The sequence below is a fragment of the Panthera leo genome, chromosome B4 (assembly GCF_018350215.1).
Source record: "Panthera leo isolate Ple1 chromosome B4, P.leo_Ple1_pat1.1, whole genome shotgun sequence".
Taxonomy (NCBI): domain Eukaryota; kingdom Metazoa; phylum Chordata; class Mammalia; order Carnivora; family Felidae; genus Panthera; species Panthera leo.
The window spans coordinates 134,092,302-134,118,421 of NC_056685.1; the positions used below are offsets into that span (position 1 = coordinate 134,092,302).

Here is a 26,120-nt window from a genome sequence, read left to right on the forward strand (position 1 = left end):
CCAGAGGGTAGAGGAAGGTCTGAGAGACCCTGGAAACCCGGCTTATCGCACTCTTGTCTGGAGCATCCTCAGAGAGAGCTCCTCTCTGCTGCGACCTCAGTTCTCCCAGCCTCACCCCCCACGCCACAGCCCACAGCCCCCGGCGTGTGCACACACACACACACACACACACACACACACACACACACACACACAAGCACTCCCACCCACTAGCTCTCTAATTGCCAGGAATGCAGGCTGCCCCAGCTACTCTCCCCCTGCATTCCTCAGCAGCTACTCCCACCTGGCAGGGCAAATTATACCCTGGCCTGGCAATAAAAGCCACTTTCCAAAAAAAGAAGCTTTAGGGCCCTGAGAGACGCAGCTAACTCTCTCGCCCAGCCTGTGCCTGACTCAGGAGGCGGTGTCTGGCCCAGAGGCAACAGGGCCCCATGTCCCTTTAAGCAGGGAGTACAAACTCCCAACCCAGTCCCTCCCTCTCGCTCTTCCTGACGTCAGGAGGAGGGCGTGTGTGAGTGAGTGAGTGAGTGAGGGGCTTGAGGTGCTGCATTCTCTCTCTCTCTCTCTCTCTCTCTCTCTCACACACACACACACACACACACACACACACACACACAGGCGTGCACACAACACATCTTTCAGACCCTCCCCTGCTGGCCAGCTCCAAGCGCCCCGAGAGAGGCAGAGTGCTGAAGGCGGCGGCAGGAGGCAGTGCCTGGACCTCATCTGCCAGGGAGAGGTAAGGGGCCGGTTGGGGGAGGAGGGCACACCAGCTCCAGAAACTGGCTTTGGCAGGGGCGAAGCAGGGAGGCACGAGGTGGCGGGCCGCGGAAGGTGGCTACCTCCCCTGAGACTGGCCCAGCCCAGTCCAGTTTACTCCGGGGACGTAGGAGGATGTGTAGATGAGCCCACCCTGTCCTCCCTCCTCCCCTGCCTCCCTCCCTCCTCTTGGCCCCCAAGGGAAGCTGAGGCTGTGTGGTTCCCTGTTGGAGAGTGTGTGTCTGTATGTGTGTGTCTGGGACTTGTGTCTGGCTCAAGAGGCAGAGAAACAGCAGACACCTGCCAAGCCGCAGCCTCCTGTCTGAGAACCAGGGGAAGAGCCCTGACCGGGGAAATAATCGTGCTCCTGCCAAAATGAGAATGCAGCAGGGAGCAGATGGGTCTTTCTCCCTGGAATTTGGGGCTGGGGCTTGGGAGGGACCATCTAGGGCAGGCAGACACTTGGACCTGGAGCAGCTGTCTTGTCCTGACTCTATTTCTTCCCAGACGCGATGGGGATAATTGTGTTAATTGGCTTGGAGAGGTGGCTCCATGTAATTATTTTCACCTCAGAGCCACCGCCACCCAGAGCTCTCCTCTCCTCTCCTCTCCTGAGGCCACTCCTCTCCCCTGCTTGCAGGTCTGGCTTTGACCTCCACTCTTGCCAGGGTGCAGTCCCTGGAGAGCTAGGATGATAAGCCAGGGGCTGCCCCCCCCCCCCTCTGTGGGACGCCCCGTCCCTGAGTGTCCCTGAGTGCCCCCTGCCCCGGCACAAGGAGTCCAGGCAGAGATAAGGGTGATGCTCGCACCCGCAAGGGAGACAGCAGGTTCCTGCCAAGCTGCCAGCCTGCAGGCTCTTCCCAGGGAGAGGGGAGGGGGACGCTGAGCGAGAGAACAATAATAAATACAGCGTGAACTGCTGCAGCGGCTGGGGCTGGGGGAGGGGAGGAGGAAAGCGTGCCCGGGTGGGGGGTGAGGGGTGGGCAACCTCTCTGAGAGCCTGGCACCGTGCCCACCTGGATGTGCTCCAGCAGAGGCCTCTCGATGGGATGGGGCGGTCTCCAGCCCCCCGGAGGATGGGGAGCCGGCTCCCCCAAACAGACTCCATCCTAGAGGCCTCTGGGCCCTCCAAATTCTGGATGTTTCCTTCACCCAGACTCCCTCCGCCTACCCCCACCATTTCCTTGAAGTCCTTTCTAACATCTGTTTCCTGTATCTGCCCCCACCCCTCTGGATGTGTCTGCCCCCTACTCCAAAAAAAGAGGTCTAAGCAGGAACTGTTTGCACGAGGGCCTGGGAAAGGCCGAAGGACAGTTTGGGCCACAGAGTCCCCTCCCAGGCCTGGCTATGTTCACGGATGCCCACTGGCCGTGGAGGGGCTCAGGGGGGAGGAACAGGGGGGTCTTATACAGCCAGCCCGTGGAAAGGGGACACCCACAGGCTGGTCTAGAGGCAGGTCCCCTAGATTGGCACCAGCAGAGGGCGCTCAGGACTTGGCTGAGCTGGTCCCGTCTACGGGTCACCACCAGCACAGCCAAGTCCCAGAGCCTGGTGGGAAGGGGGCTTGGGGCAGTTCAGACCTTCGTCCGTGTGGTGCAGCAGGGCAGGGAGCAGCAAGTAGCAGGGGCGCTTTTCCCCTGCTCCAAAGCCGGTGGAATCGTGGTCACGGGGGTGGGGGCACGGCACGTTGGAAAGCTCTGGGCTTTGGGGTCACACTGATTTGAATTCAGCTACCAGCGTGACTTTGACCAACCCCTTCCTCTGTCTAGGGGGGTTCAGAGTGGGGAAGTGACTCGCTCAGGGTCACACAGCCCGGCAGAGCTGGGATGTGAGCACGGCTCTTGCGCCGTCCATCTTGGCATCCTCACCCCCACCGATGCCAAGGAAGCCCAAAGGCCTTCGTCAGAACAGCCCCCCAGGGACGTAGGGGCACGTGACAAGGAGAGTTCAAAAGGCCTCGATGAAGCTCGAGTATTGGCTGGGGCAGCCCCTCACCCCCTTACACACACACTGTAGGAGGGGAAAGAATGAGGTTTAATTAGGTCACCTCCAGCTGCTGGAGCAGCTTTGGCACTGATGTATTTTAAGGAATGTCTGGTGGCTGGGGGGAGGGGGTGGCCGGGGAAGTGCTGGCTTCTGGCTCTTGGTCCTGAAGCCGTTTCCTCACCCTCCTGGGCCCACCATGGACAAGACCCCGACGTTCAGAAAGCCTTCCCATCGCCGTCCTGTGTTCTCTGTCCTTCCCCTTTTTAGCCACTGTACCCTTTCCTCCCCCTGGCTGCTCCTCCATACCAGGGACTTGGGGCTGGGACACTTCTGTTGGGGGAGTTGTTTTTAAGCTTGCCAGAGTTGGCAAGTGATTCACCCAAGGTCATGGTCTGAGTCAGCACAAAGCCAGAAATAGAACCCCAAGCCCTGTCTCCCCAATTCTTCCGCACCCCTGCTTTTCCTTCTCCAGGGGAGGGCAGGAAATGTCAGGGAGCTCCCCCCCCCACCTCCCAGAGGTCTTTCTATAACCCGCCCCCCAACCTCTCCAGGTGCAGAAGCACAGCTCCTGACCTGCCGTGTGACCCCGCACTTCCCCTCTCTGGGCCTGTTTACTCTTCTAAAGAATGGGGATAATGTAATCATGTGGGAGGGGGTCGTGGGGTCTACCTGAGGGAACGGGGCCAAGGACTTGGCACACCACTGGCACGCGGCTAACAATCGGTACGTGGTGGCCACGCCTCTTGTCATGTTAGGACTTCCCACGCTGTGTTCTGGTCAATCTGTTCCTCCCGCTGGACTGGGGGCCCCCGAAGGGTGGGCCTGTCTCCTCTCGTGTCTGTTGTTCCGATGCCTGGCATTCGGTTTCCTTTCGGTTATACGTGGGTTTTTGACGATCTCAGAGGACAGCCGGACTGACCTTCAATAGTCATCTGGACCAGTGATGATTCGAGTAGCTGAAGGGAAAAACGAGGCCCGGAGAGGGTTAAGTGCTTGCTCCAGATGACATAGCACGGGGTGGTTGAGCTAGTTTGCTTTTCCTAATCTGCCCGGAACAAGAGGGATTCTCGTGGTCAAGAGAGGACTCTGGTAGCCATTTCCTGCCCCACTCTTTTTGGGGTACCTGAGACTTGGAGGAGCCCCAGCACCAGGACGGCAGTCACCTGCTGACAGGGCTGAGTCACTGCCCACAGCCCCGCGGCCCCATGACACCGTATCAGGGCCTCACCCCAGGTTACCTCTGAACAGCCCTGATGTTTGGCTTTTACCTCCCCTGGTCCTTCTGTCTGCAGAATTGCTGGGGTTTGGCCTTCATGCAGGGAAATGAAGACAAGCTTGGCCGGGAGGATCAGAGAGGGAGATGCCCTCTCACAGGTGGACCGTTGATACAGCAGCTCCTCAGCTCCTCCCACCAGCGAGACAGGTGCTGCTATTAGCCCCATCTGGCAGAGGAGGAAACTGAGGCTCGGAGAGAGAGAGGGTCACTGCAGACCCAGGGTTCCAACCCAGGCCGTCCGGGGCCCGACCTGCCCTCTGAATGTCCATCGGCTCATCGTGAAGGGCATTGTTTCTGTAAGAGATGCTCCCAGACATACCGAGTCCCTTGGGGGCTGGGCTCTAACTCTGTCTGAACCGAAACGAATGTTCTACAAACACATCTGTTCCTTTGCTTTTGGAGGAGTTTATCTTCCCCTTTAGTTTCTCAGGGAAAGTTCTTCTGGTAAAACTCCAGCCGCGTTTTGGCTGAACCAGGAACAGAATTTAACCTCACGGGAAGAGCACTGTTCGCCTTCAGACAAACCTGGGCTCTGTCACTTCCCTGCTGTGTGACCTTGGGCAAGTCACTTAGAGCCTCTCTAAGCCTCAGTTTCCTCATCTGTAAAATAGAAACAATTGTAATTCCAACCTTTCAGGGCAACTGGGAGATTTTGAAATGGAAAGCAGCCTCCTCAAAGACTTTTGCACGGTGTGCAGCACTCAGACGATAAAAGCTGGGCCTTCGCCTGCCCCTTTCTGCCTCCTTTCTTCTGGAGGCACTGCACTGGAGGGTCTGCACTGGAGGCATCCCCTTCTTTCCTTCTCCCTGGTCTGGCCCAGAGAGGGGAAGGCTGTCCAAGGTCGCAGAGCCCCTCAGTAGCAATGCAGGGCCTGAACCCAGGATTCCTGACTTCCCACTGCAGGGCTCCAGAGCCAGACTACCTTGGTTCAAGTCCTGGCTCAGACATTAATTGCTGTGTGGCCTTGAGTGGGTGACTTAGTCTCTCTGAGCCTCAGTTTCTTCATCCGCAAGACATAGTAGTGATCGCAGCCGCCTTAACGGGCAGCTGCAGGAATTTAAGAAAAAGGAGAAGCAAGGCAGGGACCTGGTGGGTGGGCAGTTCTCTGGGGAAGCGGGCAAGAGGAGAGTGAGGGTGGGCTTGGCTCAGCTCAGCTGGGTCTCTCCTTCTACCCACTCCTCCTTCGTCCTAAGCCCAATTGAGCACCCCCGTCCGGGAGGAGCAAGCTCTTACCCGGCACCTACCCAGTTCTTCCCGCATCCCATCCCATCTCAGCCTCACGGTGTCCTCTGGAGGAGGCCTTCTTGTACTCCCCGTTTTCCAGAAGAGGAAGGAGGGGAGGGGAGACCGCAGAGCAGTGCTCTCTGCACTGTGGAGGCTGCCCGGTCACCACCCCCCAGCCCTAACTCCTGCTCTAAGGCCAACTGTGGGCTTCTTCTAGAGAGCTGCTGGGCTGGGCTGGGGTTCAAGGGTCAGGGAGCAGTCCCTGCCAGGCCTACAGGGCTGGAGGGCAGGAGCACCTGTCATTGCTCCTATTCCAACCACTTCTCTCCCGCTGCCTGGTCCATTATGGGGAACCCATTCTGGGGAGGGCCAGGAAGGGGGGCTGCTGTCAACCCTAACCCTGGGTAATCAATGCATCTTGCCCCCTTCCCTGAAAGAGGCTTTGGGTTAGGAGGCCTGGCTGGCTGGCGGGAGCAGGGCCCAGCTCAGCTGTGTCTCCCTGGAAACCACTGTGGGCTGCCTGTGCCCCTCCCCCCCAAGACCTCCCAGCACCGGCTGTCACCGCCAAGCACAATACCAGCCCTGGGAAAACTGTGCAGTGGGCAGGCCCGCCCTGCGTCCTGGAGAGAAGGAAGCAGAACCTCTGTCCACCTGCCCTCCGTGCCCACATCGCGGGGGAGGGAGGCACCCCGGAGTGAGCTGTAGGGCCCGATGCCTCCTGCTTTCCCGGCGGTGGCATCTTGGGTAGATTTGCCGCCTGCTTTCCTTTTTGATAACAGCTTAATTGCAATATAATTCACATACCATATAATTCAACTGTTTAAGGTAGACAAGTCAGTGGTTTTTAGTGTACTCAGAGTTGTGCAACAATGCCACAGTGGGTTTGAGGACATTTTCATCACCCTAGAAAGAAACTTGGCACCCATTAAAATTTACTCCCCCTTGGGGCACCGGGGTGACTCAGTCGGTTAAGTGTCTGACTCTGGATTTTAGCTCAGGTCATGATCCCATGGGTTTATGAGATCAAGCCCCGAGTCAGGCTCCAGGCTCACAGGATGAAACCTGCTTAGGATTCTCTCTCTCTCTCTCTCTCTCTCTCTCTCTCTCTCTGTGCCCCTCCCTCACTCACACACACACACACACACACACACACACACGCACGCACGCGCTCTCTCTCAAAATAGATAAACATGAAAAAAAAAAGAATTTACTCCCCTTTATCCCTTCCCCCCCAGGCCTGGCAACCACTAATGTGCTCTCTGTCTCTGTGGATCTGTCAGTTCTGGACATTTCACGTGGATGGAATCACGCAATGTGGCCTTTTGTGACTGGCTTCTTCCACGTAGCGTAATGGTTTCCAGTCTCGTCCGTGTTGGAGCGGGTATTGGCATTTCATTCCTTTTCATGGCCGAGTAATATTCCAATCTATGGCTATACTACATCGTGTTTCTCCATACATCTGTTGATGGACTTTTGGGTTGTTTCCACTTTGGGCCTATTATAAAAAATGCTGCTGTGAACGTTCATGTATAAGTTTCTGCGTGATTGCTTTTCTTCTAAAAATGGAATAAGGGGCACCTGGGTGGTGCAGTCAGTTGGGCGTCTGACTTCGGCTCAGGTTGTGATCTCTTGCAGTTCGTGGGTTTGAGCCCTGCGACAGGCTCTGTGCTGACAGCTGGGAGCCTGGAGCCTGCTTCAGATTCTGTGTCTCCCTCTCTCTCCCTGCTCCTCTCCCGCTCATGCTCTGTCTCTCTCTCAAAAACGAATACATTAAAAAAAAAAAATTAAAATGGGAATAAAAATGCCACACCTGGCCCTGCCTCCTGGAGCAGGCTCAGGAAGAAAAAGCCCACCTCAGTTTGAGCGGTCATGAGGAGGTATGAGGGGCCTGAGAGGCGGTGGCCGCTCCCCTGCAGCTCTCCTGGCCGGAGGGGGATGGGGGCTGCTGGGCAGGAGGAGCATCTCCACCCCTAGGGACAGCAGAGACAGCTCATCATCCTGACCCAGAAAAATCCCGCTTGCTGTGTGACCTTGAACGGCGGCCAGGAGACCTGCCCTGCTGTTGGGTGATGTGAGTCCTCAGTCCTCCCAGAGCCCTGCCATGCCGTGTTTTGGGGCTCCTTGGACTCTGGACTCCTAAGGAGCCTTAAACTCTTCCCTGGAAATTCTAGGCTGGGGTGGGGCGCAAGATGGAGGCCAGAAATAGGCTTGAGGCTCAGGGATTTACCTCTGGCACCAGGGCCTTTGGGTGAGGGGGTGAGGTAGTGAAGAACAGGGGTGAGGAAGTAGAGAACCTCGCCATCCTCCCTCCTACATGACTGGATTATGAGCGCTTCTTTATATCCCCAGGCTTAGCCACGCCTGGCCATAGCCTGTGAGGGAGTGTGGTGGTGTTTATCAGATCCATTATACAGATGAGTTAACTGAGGCCAGTGGAAGTGCTACCCGAGGTCAGCAGCTAGTACACGGCGGGGCTGGGGTGCTCGTGCTCTCCTGGTCTGGGTGTCCTGCCTGGCCCCAGGCCGCCTGCCGCAGGCTCGGCCAACAGCCTGGTTCAGTCCACTGAGCTATCCTCCCCAGGGTTCCACAGCAGTGTCTCTTGGGGCCTAAGACTTCCCAACCCCTGAGGAGAGGGAATGTGTTCTCTTCCCCAATAGAGGAAAATAGAGGACGCATTCTTTCAAGGTCATCCAGGCACTGAGCAGGTGATGAGGGAATTTCTACTGATCAGCACTGATGACAGCAATTTATCGGGCATCTCTGAGATGCCAGACGCTGTCACACACACTCAATCGTGGACTTCGCAGCAACCTTGCATGGTGAGTATCTTCAACATCATTTTGGAGCAGAGGAACGTGGGGCTAAGGAAAAATCACCAGCATTCTCAAGAGCTTACCACGCGCTCATGGTGTTCGAAGCAGGTGGAGAGTCATGAAATCCACACGGCAACCTTCTCCATGAAGTAAGAACCAGCACTATCCCCATTTTACAGAGCAGGAAACTGAGCCAAAGGTTAAGAGTGTTGACAAAGGCTGCACAGCCAGTTAGGTATAGGAGGAGGGATTCAAGCCCATCTGGGTCAGAGCCTGCGTTCCCACCCACCATGATGGAACTGTTGGAGTCACGAAGTTACAGCGACAAAGCTGAGGTTCAAACCCAGGTCTGTGGATTTGAAGCTGCTGACGCTCGTGCGAAACTATGTTCCAGACCATCACTGGTCACCTTACCCATCCCACCTCCCGGACCCCTAGAGTGAGAGAATTAAGCTTCAAGCTGGAAGGACTTTGAGGTTAGTCTTAGCTTGCACCATCCGTCGTGACCAAATACCACAGCCTGGGGGCTTAAACAGCAGACATTTACTCCTCACAGTTCTGGAGCTGGAAGCCCAGGATCAGGGCACAGCACAGTCTCCTTCTGGTGCGAGCCATTTTCCTGTTTTGTAGACCTCCCCCTTCCGGCAGTGTTCGTCACCTGGCAAAGAGGAAGCAAGCTTTCTGAGTCTCTTCTTCCAAGGGCATTAATCCCATCACGGGGCCCCACCCTTGTGACCTCACCGATACCTCATTACCTCCCAAAGGCCCCATCTCCAAATACCATCACATTGGGGGTTAGGACTTCAGCATATGAATTTTAGGGGAAACAATTCAGCTCATAGCAAGGTTAGATGACTGTTTTGTCTTCCTGGTGAGGACCCTAAGTCAGGGTCCTGAAGTCACTGTGTGAGGATTCACAAGCAGGCCCAGAGCTCCAGACTTGTGCCCGGTGTCTAGAATCTGCTCATCCTGGACCACACTCACCTGTACCTCTCTCTCCCCATTCCAGACGGAGCCTGTGGCTGGTGCGGCTGCCGAGCAGGGCCAGGCCGGGCCCTGCCCGCAAGGACGCCCGAGTTCTTCACCGGCCCCTGAGCCCGGGAGCCCACCAGGCTCTCTTGCTGGATCCGCCATGACTTCAGAGCCCACGTCACCCCCAGTAGTGCCCCCACTCCACTCTCCCAAGTCTCCTGTCTGGCCCACCTTCCCTTTCCACCGGGAGGGCAGCAGGGTCTGGGAGCGGGGAGGTGTCTCATCTCGGGACCTGCCCAGTCCTCTGCCCACCAAACGGACCAGGACATACTCAGCGTGAGTACCTGCCCCCCGCCCAGGCTCCAGTGATCTTTCCCCAGGACGAGTCCCCAGCCCCATCCTTTTCCGACCCCTGTTGTCCTCACTCAAGTCCAGGGGAGCTGTGTATGAACCTTCCAGTAACTACTGTGTTCATTCATTCATTCATTCACTCCACTAAGATTTATTGAGCACCTGACCAGGGGATCCAGTGGTGATTAAGACAGTCTTTGCCCATTAACTGCCTATAATCCAGAAGTAATTTATCTACCATTCACCTCCACCCTGCAGGGTAGGGGGAGAGGACCCAGCTTCAGGCATCGGGGAAGGTGAGGTCCTAGTGGGTTTGGAAGATGTATTAGGTGAAGGAAGTTGGGTGTTCCACATACGTGCATCAACCTGGACAGAAGTGGAAGCATGCGATTGACCTTCGGTGAGGGGTGGGCAGTCTAGACAGAGACCAGCCTTGAGCCTCTAGGATAGATCACTGGATGGGATCACAGGGGGGGAGGGGGTTTGTGGAAATTGCAAAGGAAACTGACTTGCCTTGGCCAAAGAAGAGAGTATTTTATATTTCATTTCATTTCATTTTTGAGAGAGCGAGTAAGCAGGGAAGGGGCAGAGAGAGAGAATCCCAAGCAGGCTCTGCACCATCAGCACAGAGCCAGACACAGGGCTCAAACCCACAAACCATGAGATCACGACCTGAGCCGAAATCAAGAGTCAGACGCCCAAGCAACTGAGCCACCCAGCCGCCTGTTTGTTTGTTTTGTTTTCTCTAATAAGCTCCGTGCCCAACGTGGGGCTTGAACTCATGATCCCAAGATCAAGAGTAGCATGCTTCACTGATTGAGCCAGCCAGGCGTCCCTAAAGGAGAGGTTTTTGATGGCAGGCACTAATTGTCCCCTATGTCCAACCCAAGGCCAGGCACAGAGCAGATGCTTAATAAATGATGAATGAATGGATGAGTGACAAGTACGTGAATAGGATACAGCTGCCTCAAAAAGTAGTGAGCTCCCCGTTTCAGGAGGCACTCAAGTTTAGGCTAGATATTCTTCACTAAGAAGTCTTATGACAGGGGATGCCTGGGTGGCTCAATCAGTTAAGCGTCCAACTCTTGACTCTGGCTCAGCTCATGATCTCATGGTTTGTGAGTTTGAGCCCTGCACTGGGCTCTGAGCTGATAACTTGGAGACTGCTTGGGATTCTCCTCTCTCTCTGCTTCTCCCCTGCTTATGGTGCGTGTGCATGCAAGTGCTCTCTCTCTCTCTCAAAATAAATAAACTTAAAAAAAAATAAAAAGAAATCTTACAACAGGAGCCTATGTAAGCCCAATCTCAGGAGGCGAGGGTGCTGTGTAGAGAGTGGGGGGGTGTGGGGGGGCACTCCCTGGGAGTCAGGAGACCCTCTTGCTGTGCACCCTGGGAAAGCCAGTTCCCCTCTCTGGGCCTCAGTCTCCTTACTGTCCAATGGGACCACGAGAGGGCTGGGCTAACATAACTGCGCAGTTTCTGACCTGGGGAGGCTTTTCCACAGCCCTGAGACGGGCTCTGCAGGCAGGGCCTGGGAGGGCTGTGGGCATCCGGGGGTGGGGGTGGAGTCCCCAGACCGTAGCTCTAATCCCCCTGCTCTATCCTCAGGACAGCCCGTGCCTCGGCTGGCCCAGTGTTCAAGGGTGTCTGTAAGCAGTTCTCACGCTCACAGGGCCATGGCTTCATCACACCCGAGAATGGATCCGAGGACATCTTTGTGCACGTATCTGAGTGAGTCCCTTCGGTGTCCCTATTCTTGGCTGGGTCCCTGCTGCAGGTTCCTGGCAGTGCCTCAAGAAATGCCTCCCCAGGCTTCTCCCCTGGCTGGCTGAAATCTGGGTTCCTGGCATCTTTCTCCTGCTGCAGGGGCTGCGGGTGCATGGGAGGAGGAGGAGGAGGAGGGCTAGGCTGGAGCAAGGACCCTCACCACCACCCCCCCCCCCCCCCCCCACCACTGGCTGAGCCCTGGGATCCTGTTTCAGCATCTTGAAAACTGAGAGGGCTGGGCTGGCCCCTGAGTTTTTCAGCCTGAAGGGCAGACATAGGAGAGGCGGTCTAGGCCCGGCCCCCGGCCCTGATGCCCGGCAGAACCTGGAGAGGACTCTGAGCTTCTCCAGGCCTCCGGACCTCCTGTGCCTTTCACATCTCAATCCTCAAACAGCAGGGGAGGGACTGCTTAGGGTTCCCACTAAATGGATTCGGATTCGAGAGCTCAAACTCTGGGAAGGGAAGGGAGGCTGCCCCCAGCCCGTCTGGGAAGGGGACCCACTGCTGAGCTGACGCTCCTCTCCTGCCCACCAGCATCGAGGGAGAATACGTGCCAGTGGAAGGCGACGAAGTGACCTACAAGATGTGCCCCATCCCGCCCAAGAATCAGAAGTTCCAGGCTGTGGAGGTGGTGCTCACACAATTGGCCCCACACACTCCCCACGAGACGTGGTCTGGCCAGGTCGTGGGCTCCTAGGCTGGGGGGCTCACGGGTCAGCTGCTGGGCGGGTGGGGAGCCACACTGGGTAGATGGGCAGCCTCGGGCTCCGGGCCCCGCTGCGCCGGCTGACCCAGTTCCCTGGGCGGCCTCAGTGTACACGTCAGTCTGTCTGTGCTTGTGGCCGTGAGCGTGTGCCTCCATCCACCCCCGTGACCAGTGACTGTTGTGTGAGCTGGACCGAAGGGGAGGCCACCAGACCTGCCTTCTGTTTGTCCGCTCTCTCCTCCCCCTCCCTGCCACATCCGCACAGGACGCCCTCGCCCTTCTGTCCACTGAGCCTCTGAAGGCCTGCGTCAGGCCTGGGAGGCGGGGGCACCAGTGGGCCCACCGTACCAGCTTGTTCCCCTTGCCTCTGCCCCAGGCCTGGCCCCGGGACCAGACTCTGCTTGTACTTAAACCGCCCACCCTGGGCTGGGGTCTCCCACTGTGGCCTGTACCCCTTCTCTCAGAAACCAGGCCAGCGAGAGCTCTGGGGGAGCCTCCCAGCCTCTGGCAGGGCAAGAGGGCAAACGTTGGAGGCAGACGGAGCCCTCCTCACTGCCACGGCCCAGCCTTCCTTCCACCTGCTCTCTCCTCTTGGCATACTGGAGAAGTAGGCAAGAAGGAGCTGAGCGTGGAATGTAGTTTTTGGGGTCCTGGTTTTGCCGGCCACAGTCCCTCCTCCCCAGCCTGATAACAGCTCTATGAACTCGGGTAAGGCCATGTCCCCTCCCCGGGACTGCGCTGAGCCATGCTGCCTCTGCCCTCCAAGACGCATATCTGGGGAGGGGTGGGGGAGCATCGCCCCCAGTTTGGATGGAGCCATCCCCTTTGCCCTGACCCACAGGCTCTGCTGATACTCCGCCCATGCTCAGATCCACTGGCTGCTGAGGACCCAGTGATGCAGACGCATGTCCCCTCAGGCAGGGCCAGGCATGGGCACCTACAGGATGGCCCTCAGCCTGTGACACCACCAGCCCTGCAACCCCTTGCTGGCCTCTTCCTGCAGCTATAGTAGGTGGCTACTGTGCCCCAACAGGCCAGTGGCTGAGGTGTGATCCCGATCTCTCGAGTCCTTAAGGGGTGTGTGTGTGTGTGTGTGTGTGTGTGTGTGTGTGTGTGTGTGTTCACTCTTGGGTGGGGGGCTGGTCTGGCCTGGGAGGCCAGGACGGAGCAGCTTTGCCTCCATCCTACCACCACCCCCACCCCCACCCTCCTTTCCATAAAACACATCATTTGATGGGAAAAGAAATGGGGGTCAAGGAAGTCTTGCCAGGGACAGTGACCCTTAGGAGACTGGGTCTGTGAATAAAATGGGCTCAAATGCCCAGAATGAGGGGGTATCTGTTTAGAAGGATCCCCAGCCCTGTGGGAGCCCTGAGGCCCCAAGGTAGAGAGATCAGCTGGGGTAGACTCCCCCTCCCCTGTTCTCAGTCCCTGCAAGGCTAGGGGGCCAGAACTGCTGAGATATGCTGGATGGCCCCTGCAAACTGAGAATGGCCCAGCCTGACACCCCACTCTGAGCTGCAGCTACTCCAGCAAGGCCTAGGGCTTGCCCTGGAGGAACAAGGACTTCCTGGCTTCCTTGGTGGAAGGTTTATTGGTGCCCTCCCCACCCCTCCCTTAAGGCACTTGCTGGGAGACAGGATGTGGTGACATCAGCCCAGGGCTGCCTGGCGGGGAGGGAGGGGCAGAGGGGCAGGAGGGCTCCTCCAGACCCACAGCCCTGCATCATCAAGTCAGAGATCCCCCTGAGACCCACAGCCTCCCGGACTCCCCCTCCCCCACCTCCTAACACTGGCAATAAACCCTCAACTGTGACTCAGCCTGGCCCAGAGCTGCCTGTCTGTCTGGGTCCCCGGGGAGGAGCCTGGGGAGGGTACCCCAAACCAACCCTTGTTCAGGGCTTCAATGGCCTGTTCCCCTCAAGTGGATCAAAGACTTCCTGTGTGACCCCATGGGGAGTGGAGGGAGTCCCTGCCATCTTGCTTCTCTTTCCTCATCTGCAAAGCGGTGGCTGTAACGTCATCTGTGACTGGGACCAATCATCCATTCAGATGGAATTTACACCATACCTTGTTCCAGGAACTTTAATATTTGTGAGAGAAAGTTCTGGCAAATACGCACCTTCCCTAGCGCTCTGTACCCCTCCGGCACAGGCGAGCAGGGCTGGCTCTCTCGTCTGACACTAGCACGTGCCTACTCCCAGCGCAGGCAGATCTGTTCTGTTGACAAGGACGGGCAGCAGCTGTAGCCAGGGCTGTCAGGGTGAAGGACGGAGCTGGTCCCACCAGGAGCTGACCGGATGGGGACGGTGGTCCTCGTGGACCCTGGCCCCATTAAGGTGGGCCTTGCAGCAGGGTATAGGAGGCAGGCATCCTGAGCCCAGAGGAGGAGGGGCCCTGGCTCCCCACTTCCTCAACACCAGGGCCAGGGGCCCTCTTTAGGCCCAGGTAGAACTCTCTGGAAGTCCCTAAGAGCGGGTGTGGGTCCTGGTCAGGCCTCATGGGCGGTCTCTGGGAAAAAGATCTCTCGGCATCGCTGTACTGTATCCTGCGGAGAGACCACGCTGTGGCCGACGGTCCGGGGGTCAGCGTAGATCTCAAAGTCATTCCCACCCTGCACACAAGAAAGGGCAGGGAAGACACAAACATGTAACGCCTGAAGGAGCTTCCCAGGGCTATGGCCCAGCATGCGCCCTGGCGAGGAGTCCCCCTCCCCACACTGGCTCCTGGAGCTGCCTCTTCTGCCCTCTCAGAACCGCCAGGAAGCCCACCTTCCGGGCCTTCACCAGATCTGCCCTGACTCACTGTGTGACATGGGACAAGTGTCCAGCCAGCTCTGGCCCCAGCCTTCCAATCTGGGTAATGGGGCTGGTGAACACTAGCTGGTCTCCGGTAGTCTCCCAGGGGCCTGTTCTGTTGCCCTGTGTCCTGGCCTTGACCTGGGGGTGATTTGGGCCGGAAAGCACCTGGGCTGAGCCATACTCACGGGACTGGTCTCGTTCCCAAAGAAGTGAATGGTGTCAAAGCTGTCTTGGTCCAGACTGTCCAGGCAGTAGCGCTTGTCCCAGCCCTCAGGGAAGACGTCAAAGCTGATCATGCCTCCTGTGGGGGATGGCGGACTCGGCTAACAAAGTGGTGGCCCACTGGGTGAACTTGGGCAAGATCCCTCATTCATTCACTCGACAACCCTTGAGTGCCGGCTTAGAGCCTGGCAGAGGGCACGGAAGACTCAGGGACCTCACGAGAGTTGCGATCCAGGGAGAAGAACAGGCAGTAAACCAACCAGACCACCTCGGAGCATGTAAGTCAGTGGAGTCGGGGGAGAGAAGCTCCCCAGCCAGCACGGTTGGGGAGACCTCTCCGGGAGGGAACACTAAGGCCTAAACCAGAGTGGCAACTGCAGGGGAGCAGGCAGAGTCCCCAAGAAGGGCATGGAGTGTGCCAGCACCAGAGAAGGCTGGGACAGGGCAGGGGTGAGGCCATACAGGCCCTGGGGTCCAGTGAGGGCTCTGAGCAAGGGTACAGCATGGTCTGCTCTTCTGTGAGTGTCCCTCCGGACACTGGGCAGTGGGTGACGTGGCAGTGGGAGGACAGCTGTGCTGGAGTTAGCCAGAGCCTGAGAAGAGGCTGCAGGAGATGATGTGAGCTGTGGTCAGATTCCAGAACCATTCTGGATACAGGGCCTTGGGATTTGCTAGTAGACTGCAGGTGGGAAGGGGTGAGGGAGAAAATTGAGGGAGATGCTTTGGTTTTTGACCTGAGCACCTGGGTGGGTGGCAGGACATGGGCTGGGTTTTGGTGGGGAAGACTGGGGGCAAGAAAGCTTTCTAGAGGTGCTGGGGAGCGAGACGCTGGGCTGGCTTCTGTGTCAGGCTCTAAGACCCTCCACAGGACTAACAGATGGACATACCTCGGGAGAACCTCAGCCCTTTTCCGGCAAACTCTGTTTTCAGGGCTTCCACAAACTTCTCCCGGATCTTTTCCTTCTGCAAGAGGGGAGGGAGGAGACTCAGGGGGCTGCTGTGAGCCAGGCCCCGTGTGAGCTCAGGTAGACACCGTGACCACCCCCCCCCACCCCCCCACTTTACAGATGAGGAAACAGAGGCTCAGAGAGGGGGCTGTGCCTTGTTCAAGGTCATACAGCCTCAGTGGCAGAGCCAGGGCCTGAGTCAGAAAGTCTATGACCGAACTCAGGGCCGGATCCTGCCAGTGGGGATGTGGGCAGGGTATCTGGAGGAAGCCTCGGAGTGGAGGCACGAGGAGGAATTTGAGGGGACGGGGCAGTCTGAGTCCCAGGTCATAAGGTCCACTTCAGGGCAGGGCTCAGTCCTGTTGGCTCTGCCCAGCTCAACAAAACAAACCAGACACCAGAGATGGGCATGAGATGCCCATGAGGATGGGGAGCCCTGTTACTAAGTGGTTGTGTGTACTCAGAGGTCAGCAGGATGCCAGGTGGCCATGAGAGCCTGGCCAGTCAGCTCACAGGTGACCTGGAAGGGAGTTTGGACACATCCTGGGGAACCAAGAGTCACTGGGGACTCTTGGGAACAGAGTCCCCAGGACTATTTTAGTCAGTCCACATTGTGTAGGATTGGAGTGGAGAGAGGCAGGCAGTGGCCAATGGTTTGGGGCCTGCAGTAGGCCAGGAAGGGTGAGCTATAAGGCCAGATATGACCCAACCTGAGAGATAAGGGCAGACCCTCTGGGTTCCAGGCCTGGCCGTGTGACTATGGACAAGTTGCCTGACTTCTCTGAGCTTATTTCCTGGACTAAAAGATGGAGGTAATAAATGAACCCTACCTAACCTGCGTCTCCTAGAAAAGCAGACAGGAGGCATGTGAGCCCCCTGCCTGCCTTGGTTTTGCCTTCTTAGCAGGCAGGCGGGCCCCCAGGGAGCCCAGAGTCCCCACCAGGGGCCACTTTGTGGGCCCAGGGTTAGAGTTAAAGGTGTCCCAGGCTCAGAATAAACGTTCCCACATCGCCTAGGATGCTGTATCTCCTGGTCTACAGAACCAAGCTGATCACTGGACAGCCTGTGTCAAGTCCAGCGTCAGCAAGGACGAGCACTGTGACTTAAGCTGGTCACTTAACCTCTGGCCTCAGAGTCCTCATCTGAGGAAGGGGACTACCTGCCCTTGGGATCTGAAGGACCAGAGAATAAAATATTTATATGGGATCCTGGCTGGTGTAGGGCATACAGATCAGGAAGTTCATGCCCCCCACCTCCAATATCAGAAGGGGGCAAACAGGAGCCAGAAAGACGAGAGAAGACCCTGGGAGCTTTGGGAAGGGTCAGTGTCTTAGACTTCCATCTCGTCTAGTCATTATAGCCCACGAGATGGTAACTATGCTTACCCCCACTCTACAGACATGAAAACAGAGGCACACAGTAGTAAAGCCACTTTTCCAGGCTGCTCAGCAAGCAGGAGGTGGAGCTAGGATTGGAAACTGGGTGGCCTGAGTAGAGGCCACCTCTCAGTATGTGCATGGGAGAGGCTCTCTGCCAATGGTCAGTGTTAACCACCCCAAAAAGAAAAAGTCTTCATGCCTGTGGGCATTGCCTATTCTAAACCTTGGGACCCAGAGTGGGAATGGGGGGTCGGTGAGCTGGAAGGCATCCCTGTGAGTCCCACCCACCCTCAGGGAAACACCAGAGGGGAACAGGTAGAGTCCCAAGGTCCCAGGTTCAAATCTTTGCTCTGTAACCAATTCCCTAAGTGACCTTGGCAAGGCATTTCCCCTCTCTGAGCCTCAGTTTCCTCTTTCATAAAATGGGGATAACACCACCTATTTCATTCATTCAGCAAGTATTTCTCTCGAGCACTTGCTACGTGCTGGGCACATGCTGGGCACAGGGGATCCAGCGGTGAATAGCCACAGAAATCCTGGCCCTTAAGCAGCTTATAGCTTCAGCAGGGGAAACAGATAATAACCAAGATTTGAAAAGTAGGTGATAGGGGCGCCTGGGTGGCTCAATTGGTTAAGCATCTGACTTCGGCTTGGGTCATGATCTCGCAGTCTGTGAGTTCGAGCCCCGCATCAGGTTCTGTGCTGACAGCTCAGAGCCTGGAGCCTGCTTCAGAGCCTGTGTCTCCCTCTCTCTACCTGCCCCTTCCCCACTCACACTCTGTCTCTCTCTGTCTCAAAAACAAATAAACATTAAAAAAAAGAAAAGAAAAAGAAAAGTAGGTGATAGAGTGTATTAGAGGGTAGCGATGGCTGCTTGGGGAGGAACAAGAGAGGAGTAGGAGGTGCAGGGGGACGCACTGTTGAATGGAATGAGAAAGTGACACGTGAGCAAATGTGAAGAGGAAAGGACCAGCTGAGCCTGAGGAAAGTGTGTTCCAGGCAGAAGGCACAGCCCTGAAGTGGGAACCTGTCTGCTATCTCTAGAATCAGCAAGGAGAACATGGTTGAAGCAGAGACAGCAAAGGGGAGAGAAGGCCACAGACGGGCCAGCGGGAAAAGGCTTTGGATGGGTGGACTCACTCCATCCCTGAAAGGGCAGGGTAGGCGGCAGGCTTGATAAGCAAAACCCAAGTCAAGGTTTAGCAGGGGCAGCACATGCAAAGGCGAGAGAAATACTGGTATGTGCCAAGAACAGATGCAGAGAGAAGGCTGAAGGGGTGGGCCTGACCTGGGCAGACCCCTCAGGGCTCAGGGCGGCACAGGAGGGGCTGAGACACTGCTCAGTTGGCGAGAGGAGCAACGGAAGTTCTGTAAGCAGGGAGTGCATGGGGGCAGAGGTGCTTCAAAAAGGTTCCCAGTGGCACCGTTAGAGAACAGACTGGCGGGAGCTTATTGGGGAGGGGGTGGGGAGAGACACATAAGTGAACAGATTTGAGACAACTCCGGAGGCTGAATCAAGAGGAGTTACTGCTGGGGCGCCTGGGTGGCTCAGTCGATTAAGTGTACGACTTCAGCTCAGGTCATGATCTCACAGTCCGTGAGTTCGAGCCCCAAGTCAGGCTCTGTGCCGACAGCTCAGAGCCTGGAGCCTGCTTCGGATTCTGTGTCTCCCTCTCTCTCCCCCTCCCCTGCTTGCACTCTCTCTCTCAAAAATAAAATAAAAACATTAAAAAAAAAACAAAAAAAAGAGGAGTTACCGCTGTACCCTACAAGGGTGGGAAGGTGGAAATGATACCCTAGGCTGTTGGCTTAGATAAGTGGTGGCTAGTGGTGGAGGGAAACCAGCCATGTTGGAAAGACGCAGAAGTGCCTAGACCATGGCACAGGGTGGGTGTCCAAAAGGGGACTGGTTGAATCAGACCACCACTGCTAATCCATTTCACTGATGGGAAAACAAAGGTCCACAGAGGTCGAGTAACTGAGGCCCTACAGCCCAAGGTCACACGGTTGGTGGCACCTTGTCTAGTTCGGAGAACTCGATTCGCTCCTCCAGGGTACAGCTCCGGCCGATGGGTGAGATGTTCAGCATGCCATTCCGGAACTCGATGAAGGTTCCACTGATGGTAACGGGGGTAGGAAGGGGGGCAGGGAGCCAGAGAGAAGGAGAATGGCCCTGAATTCAAATCCAGCCCCATTCGGGACCACGGCCTCCTTGGACCTCCCAGGAGACAAGAATTCACGCACCAGTAAGTTGGGGCCCTGGAGCGGGCAGGTCCCATCTGAGAGACCCACCCCTGTCCTCCCTCAGGCCTGGGACGGAGGGGGAAGGCCGGATGCAAGGCTGGGAGGGGTCTCACCGCTTCTTGGGCAGCCTGAGCAGGGCCATGTAGCGGAGGCAGAAGTTGATCAAGTCTTGCAGCAGCTCCTCCCCCAGGTGGCTCTGGATGGTCTGGGCAAGGAACAGGGGGCTCTGGGTTTGGCGGGCACAGTGCCCTCCCCCAGCCCAGGACAGAGGCACCACAGGCTATGTCACTATGGAAAAGTGTCCGGGGCTGAGGCTCTGGGGGCCACTGACCTGCTTGGAGAGCAGTCGTCCGTGCTTATACTGCACTGTCCCATTCTCGGCAAACACATAATCAAACTTCTCGATGACTTCAGGGACATGTAGAGGCCAGGGGGAAAGAAAGAGTGTGAGACCAGGTACCCAGAGCCAAGTAGAGGGATAAAGCCCACACTCCTTGGTTTGGCATTCAAAGCCCATTTATTCCACCCCAAACCTGCTTTTCTAGGCTCTTCACTTTCAGCTTTTTCCCCACACAAGCCAGTCACACCTCTGGGCCTTTGCTCACACAGGTCCTTCTGCCTGGACCACCTTCTCCCACTCCCCGATCTGGCTCCCTCCTCCAGAAGCCTTCCAGGACTCCTCAACAGAGGGAGTCATTTCTGCTCTGTGATCTCACAGCGCCACCATCCAGGCACCATCCAGGGGCTTCTGTCACTGGTTGCATGGGGGGATTTTCAGCTCTGGCTGCCACGTAAGTGGCTGGAGGGTGTGGGAGGAGGAGGTGCGGGGGGCACAGCCAGGAGGCTGGTGCAGGGTCTAGGTGGAGGCGATCACCTGGACAATGGAGGGGCAGTGGAGACGCAGACATGGACACACAGGGAGCTATTTCTAGACTTCCTGGAGAATGCACGAGGGGGTACGGGAAAGGGAAAAGTCAAGTAAGTTTCTGGTTTGAGAACTGGTGGGATCTGCCCTAACTGAGCTGAGACCAGGAACTCAGCTGAGAACAGATGCTCTGGGTCTAAAACAACTTCTGAGTGACTTCAGATCCTTCTCTGTTAAATGGGATAACCAAGCCCTTCCTAAAGTTGGTGGTGAGAGTAAATGAAAAGAAGTTAACATATGGCCATTTTCAGCAATGGTAGCCGTTACTAACTACTATGCATTTCAGGGGCCAGGCAGGGGCCACCGACTGGGCCAGCCAGGCATAACTATGTGCATTTTAAAGACAAGGAAATCATCCTAGACTCAGCAAAGAGAGCAGAGAATGTGAGCTACTCATGGGCAATATTCTGTCTGCTTTGTTCCCTGTTTCTCCAAAGCCTGGCACAGTGCCAGGCACATGGTAGGTGCTCACTGTGAATCAGTGAGGGGAGTATTTCGCTGTTTCCCCCTACTTCCTCTGCAGCACAGAATCGGGGCAGGGTCTTTGAAGGCACATGGGTCCAGGAGCCTCCCGAACTCCCCACTCCCTGCACCCCCCATCCTAACCGTGGGTGGCTCTGGGCGCTGCTCGTACCTTCATCCCCCTCTCCCAGCTGCTCAGCAATCTTAGAGTAGTCCGAGCCGCCCACGACACCGATCTGCACCCTAGTTCGCAGCTTCTGCAGGAAGGCAGCCACCTCAGGGTCAATTTTCTGCAGGGACAGGTTGGGGAAAGCACAAGATTTGTGGCTGTCAGCATGTCTGGGACCCCCACTCAATCCTCACTCGGAGCTCAGAATCCAGGGAGCCCATGGTTCCATTGGCATCTGAGGTTCAAGGTTTAGAACCCAGACCACAAAACTAGATGTAATGGGTTCAAAAAGTCTCTCAGCTGCAGGATGATCTTGAGCAATGGGCTTTGTTTTCTTTGCCTTACTTGTCCCATCTATACAATGGGGGAAACAGAGTAGCAACCAGATGGAGGCAGTCACTGCTAAGATTAAATGAGATTGTGGATCCAGAGTGCTTGGAAATAAACAAGCAATTAACTGGTGACTAATCACATGAGGATTCCCCACCAAGGAAATGCAAACTAATGAGTTACACTCTATGTTTTCAAACTTTCAGCTCTTTAAAGCTGACAATATGTGTAGTAAATGATGATGTCAGATGTTGCCTATGAGAGTGTGAACTGGTGTAGCCACTTTGGAGGGTAATTTGGCAATATCTATGAAAACTCAAAATGCGTGTGCCCCATTACCCAGAACTTCCGCTTCTCTTGCCTGGATGTATATGGAGGTCTCCTGGGGTATGGTTTATAATAGTGAAAACCTGCAAACAACTCATAGGCTCATCAATCAGAGAATGGTAAATACCTGCTCTGAAATACTACACTGTGGTTACACAGAATAAGGCAGCCCTGTGCTTCCAATATGGGAGAGTCCTGAGACATGCTGTTAACTGTTAAAAGCAAGTTCCAGGAAGGCACACACAGTATGATATCACCCATTGAATTAGGAAAAAAAAAGGCGGGGGGGGCGCCTGCATGGCTCAGTTGGTTAAGTGTCCAACTTTGGCTCAGGTCATGATCTCGCGGTCTGTGGGTTCAAGCCCTGAGTCAGGCTCTGTGCTGACAGCTCAGAGCCTGGAGCCTGCTTCGGATTCTGTGTCTCCTCTCTCTCTGCACCTCCCCTGCTCGCGGTCTGCCTCTCCCTCAAAAATAAATGAATATTAAAAAAATAAATAAATAAAAGAAGCCTCACAAAACAATGCTTAATATTTGTTCTGAGCAAACAGATCTAGATGAAGGTCTGGAGGGAAGCCACAGGAGAGGCAACCATCTTTCTTTCGGGAGGGGGTGGGCCAGGGATCCTGACATAGTCAGAGGGAACTTTAGCCTTCTCTGTTGTTTTCATTCTTTACAAAAGAAAGTGTTTATGAATACGTGTACAATTAAAAATTAACTTTTATTGGGGCGCCTGGGTGGCTCAGTAGGTTAAGTGTCGGACTTCAGTTCAGGTCATCATCTCACGGTTTGAGTTCGAGCCCCGCGTCGGGCTCAGTGCTGTCAGTGCACAGCCTGCTTAGGATCCTCTGTCTCCCTCTCTCTCTCGGTCCCTTCCTCGCTCGCTCTCTGTCTCTCAAAAATAAATAATAAACATTACGGGTACCTGCATGGTTCAGATGGTTGAGCGACCGATTTCAGCGCAGGTCATGATCTCACAGTTCGTGGGTTCAAGCCCTGCATCAGGCTCTGTGCTAACAGCTCAGAACCTGGAGCATGCTTCAGATGGTCTCCCTCTCTCTCTGCCCCTCCTCTGCTCACACTGTGTGTGTGTCTCTCTCAAAAATAAATAAACATTTAAAACAAATTTTTTAAATAAACATTAAAAAATTAACTTTTAGGGGCGCCTGGGTGGCTCAGTCGGTTAAGCGGCCAACTTTGGCTCAGGTCACGATCTCGCGGTCCGTGAGTTCGAGCCCCGCATTGGGCTCTGTGTTGACAGCTCAGAGCCTGGAGCCTGTTTCAGATTCTGCGTCTCCCTCTCGCTGACCCTCCCCTGTTCATGCTGTCTCTCTCTGTCTCAAAAATAAAATAAAAACGTTAAAAAAAAATTAAAAAAAAATTAACTTTTAGTTTTTAGCTTATATATTTATTTTTTTAGGAATCTCTACACTATGTGGGGCTAGAACTTACGACCCCCAGATCAAGAGGTGCATGGTCTTCTGAGCCAGCCAGGTAGCCCAAAAATTAACTTTTAAAAAGCACTAAGGATAGGGCTTGGCATGAACATTGAAGGACAATAATAACACACTGTTCTTATATAGGCTGATGGGTCAGTGGAGCAAAGGATCAGAGGGAGGGGCTGGGGCTGTGTCTTCGACCCTGCCACCCTCCCTCCACTGACCTCTTTCTGCCATCCTTGAGGAGGACCCTGAGAGCTGCTGGAGGCAGGGCAGCCAAATACCTCCTTGTGCCCCCAGAACCCAATCCAGGGCCATCCAATAGGGAAGGGGGGGCATTCAGGACCTAAAAGGGGAGGCTAAGGCCTGGGTTTCCATCAGTCTCTGCCCTGCAACCCAGCCCTACTGGCTCCCTGCTCTAGGGGATCTTAGCTGTTCCTTATGCCCAGGGACTGGAGGGCAGAATACCCTTAGGGCCAACAAGAAAGAGGCCTGCTTATTTATGTACCCAGCTGGAGAGGATCAGATTGGGGGCTCATCTAGGGTGAGATCCAAAGCTAGAAAAACTGAGCGTGGAGCAGAGTTTGGCGACAAGCCTTTAAACAAGCAGTACTCCCACCCTCCTTGTGCCACAGTATGTTCAGTGACCAGACCAGGCCTGGGGACTCTCATCTCCATCCAGGTGGTCAGAGCCCAAAACTAATCCGAAAAGTTACAGAAGCTTTACCTCCTTCCATAACTGGGGATGGGAGGTAAAGTGGGTGAGGAGCTTGAGAAAACAGACCTCCACCCAGGCCTGTAAAGGCCTGGTGGGCTGGCTCCGAGACCCCCGAATCCCACTAGGTGGCGACTCTGATGCTTGGGTGCGCGCAGAGGGCTCTGGGCTAGGGCTCTAGAGCCCCGGGCTCAGTCGCCAGCTTCGGGCTACAGGTGCATCCTAGGGGCGGGTGCCCGGGCTGGCGAGGCGGGGGCGCCCGGGGACCAGGCCTCAGCGAGAGGAGGCCTGAGCGGGGGCAGCGAAGCTAGGTCCCCGCTCGCAGCCTCCTCCCTCCAGAATCCCACCCGCCCCGACGCTCCCGGGCAGAAGGTGAGCGCAGACGCTCGGGGGATGGGACATGGAGGACCGAGTCCCCATCACTCCCAGTAGGCGGCCCTGGGGCATTAGGGGCTGTATACCGCTGCATCCTACACTCGGTCCTGGGGTGTCCAGGGTCACGTCGCTGCAGCCCTCTCTGTCCACGTGACACTCCCGACGGGAGCTGCTGAACGTCAGGGCCTTACCTGGCGAGCCGGCGTGAGGGTCCCGTCCACGTCAAACAGGCAGAGGACGCGCTCCTTCCTGCGGGCGCCCTCAGTGGCGACCGCCATGGCTGCAGCTCGGCGCGCGCGGCAGAGTGCAGCGATGCCGCCTCCAGAGCCGAGTAGGAAAGAGGCTAGACTAGGCGGGGCGCGGGAGGGGCGGGGCCAGGGCGTGATCTCGGCGGGAGAAGGACTGCCCTGACGGGGCGGGGGCGGGGCCTGAGCTGACTCCGGAAGGCTGATTCTGATTGCACCAGGTGGGGAGGGGGCGTGGCATAGGGAGGAGCAGAGAGCAGCAGGCTGGTCTGATTGTTCCAAACCAGACGTAGGCGGGGCCTGAGCCTGGGCGCGACGGGAAGTGAGGCATAGAACCCGGAAGAGAGGAGCGGGGCCAGAGTTGGTGCTCGGCGGGAATATTCTGATTGCATCTGATCTTGGGTGGCTGGACGGGGGCGGAGCCTCAAACCCTGCAGTGCAGTGAGAGGGCGGGACTCCAAGAACCTGAGCTGTCCCCGAGTCTCCCCGCCCGCCGTCAGTCGCTCCGTGACTCACCCGTTCTTTGCTAATGCCTTTGCCCTACAAATCTTAAGCGTTAATCTGATGGCCTTTGCTCAGGCTCTGGACTTTACCAGATGGCCTTGGCGGACTAATAATCCTTCCACTGTCATTCTGTCCACCCCGTGAGGCCTAGCTCATGGATCACCTCCTTCAAGAAACCTTTCTGGATCCCTCTATTCATAATTATTTAACCATCACGTTGACTCTATAATCAGTCCTAGGTTGCCTTCCCTCCCAGCTCCACCACTATGTGACTAAACAAGTCACTTCACCTCTCTGAGGCTTTGTGTCTCCATCTGTGAAATGGGAAGAATATCACCTACTCTGTAGGGTTGTTGTGCATATGCAAAGAAAAAATGTAAAAGAGCCCACATAGGACCTGGCACACAGCAGGCCTATTCCAAAGGAGAATTTGTATAGATGTGTTTGATACCGTTACTGATTAAACAGGTATTGCACGTCAAAAGTCTTAAAAATGGGCAGACCTCTGAGCCAGCAATTTAACTTTTAGAAAATAAGGGAAAAAATGGGGATTGGTTAAATTATGATCTATTTATGAGATGAAGTGCCGCGAAGCCATAAAAATCTGTGTTATAGAATATTTAGTGTGGAAAAAGCATGGTAATGAAAAGCAGCAGGCTGTCTCTGGGTGCTGGTATTATGGTGAATTTCAAAGTTCCCTTTGAAATGCATGGACTACAGCTTCCTCTTCTCCAGGATTCTGTTTTGGCTTCCTTCCATACTGCTAGAGCCAAGCCCCCCCCCTCCCCCCCCTCTGTGCTCCCAGGGAGTGCCATTCAGTTTGGGAGTATGCCTGGGTGGGCATTTTTGCTGCATCCACTATTCTTGCCAATGCCTGTGATGAAGTTTGGGGGTGATGGTTTGTGGGGTCCAGAGCCGATGGCCAAGAAAGAATTCTTGAAGGCGTCTTTGGTGCAAAAAGGTAATTTTATTAAAGCATAGGGACAGGACCCGTGGGCAGGTAAGAGCTGTACAGCGAGTGTGGGGAGTGACCCTTTTATGGAGTCGGGGAGATGAAGTAAGGAGGAAGTTTCTAAAGACTTTCACATGCTAAAGACATACTGGAGGCCTAGCTATTGTCGAATTAAGGTGGTTTTTCCCTCTAGCAAAGCATTAATATTGACAACAGGGAGTTCCTGGACTTTA

The 26,120-nt window shown here is 55.7% G+C and overlaps 2 protein-coding genes across 3 annotated transcripts; one reads left to right on the plus strand and one right to left on the minus strand.

Annotated features, from left to right (window-relative positions):
- The first annotated feature begins 585 nt into the window (after positions 1–585).
- Positions 586–13,674, plus strand: CSDC2 (cold shock domain containing C2). Its single transcript, XM_042947960.1, has 4 exons — positions 586–739; positions 9,069–9,367; positions 10,991–11,113; positions 11,684–13,674. Exons 2-4 carry the CDS (start codon positions 9,192–9,194, stop codon positions 11,844–11,846), a joined length of 462 nt encoding a protein of 153 aa, XP_042803894.1. The 5' UTR covers positions 586–739; positions 9,069–9,191; the 3' UTR covers positions 11,847–13,674.
- On the minus strand, positions 8,664–24,520 carry PMM1 (phosphomannomutase 1). Of its 2 annotated transcripts, XR_006205140.1 has the most exons (9): positions 24,378–24,520; positions 21,007–21,124; positions 19,779–19,855; positions 19,561–19,652; positions 19,221–19,320; positions 15,765–15,840; positions 14,841–14,956; positions 13,977–14,468; positions 8,664–8,717 (listed from the first exon to the last, which is right to left on the minus strand). XR_006205140.1 is itself a non-coding variant. In XM_042947954.1 (8 exons), the coding sequence occupies exons 1-8, from the start codon at positions 24,462–24,464 to the stop codon at positions 14,346–14,348; spliced, it is 789 nt and encodes a 262-aa protein (XP_042803888.1). In that variant the 5' UTR covers positions 24,465–24,520; the 3' UTR covers positions 13,910–14,345. The 2 variants fall into 2 exon arrangements, 1 of the variants encoding a protein (XP_042803888.1); XM_042947954.1 differs by lacking the exon at positions 8,664–8,717 and having other exon boundaries at positions 13,910–14,468.
- Positions 24,521–26,120: the final 1,600 nt, after the last annotated feature.

What these genes read in the sequence shown, in the direction of transcription:
- CSDC2 (XM_042947960.1), top strand. Translation starts at nt 9,192, where the DNA reads ATGACTTCAGAGCCCACGTCACCCCCAGTAGTGCCCCCACTCCACTCT. An exon ending in CGGACCAGGACATACTCAGC is followed by an intron (nt 9,368 to 10,990) that starts GTGAGTACCTGC and finishes CTCTATCCTCAG; the next exon opens with GACAGCCCGTGCCTCGGCTG. An exon ending in ATCTTTGTGCACGTATCTGA is followed by an intron (nt 11,114 to 11,683) that starts GTGAGTCCCTTC and finishes CCTGCCCACCAG; the next exon opens with CATCGAGGGAGAATACGTGC.
- PMM1 (XM_042947954.1), bottom strand. Translation starts at nt 24,464, where the DNA reads ATGGCGGTCGCCACTGAGGGCGCCCGCAGGAAGGAGCGCGTCCTCTGC. An exon ending in GCTGGGAGAGGGGGATGAAG is followed by an intron (nt 19,856 to 21,006) that starts GTACGAGCAGCG and finishes ATGTCCCTGAAG; the next exon opens with TCATCGAGAAGTTTGATTAT. An exon ending in AGTTCTCCGAACTAGACAAG is followed by an intron (nt 15,841 to 19,220) that starts GTGCCACCAACC and finishes CCCCTCTTGCAG; the next exon opens with AAGGAAAAGATCCGGGAGAA.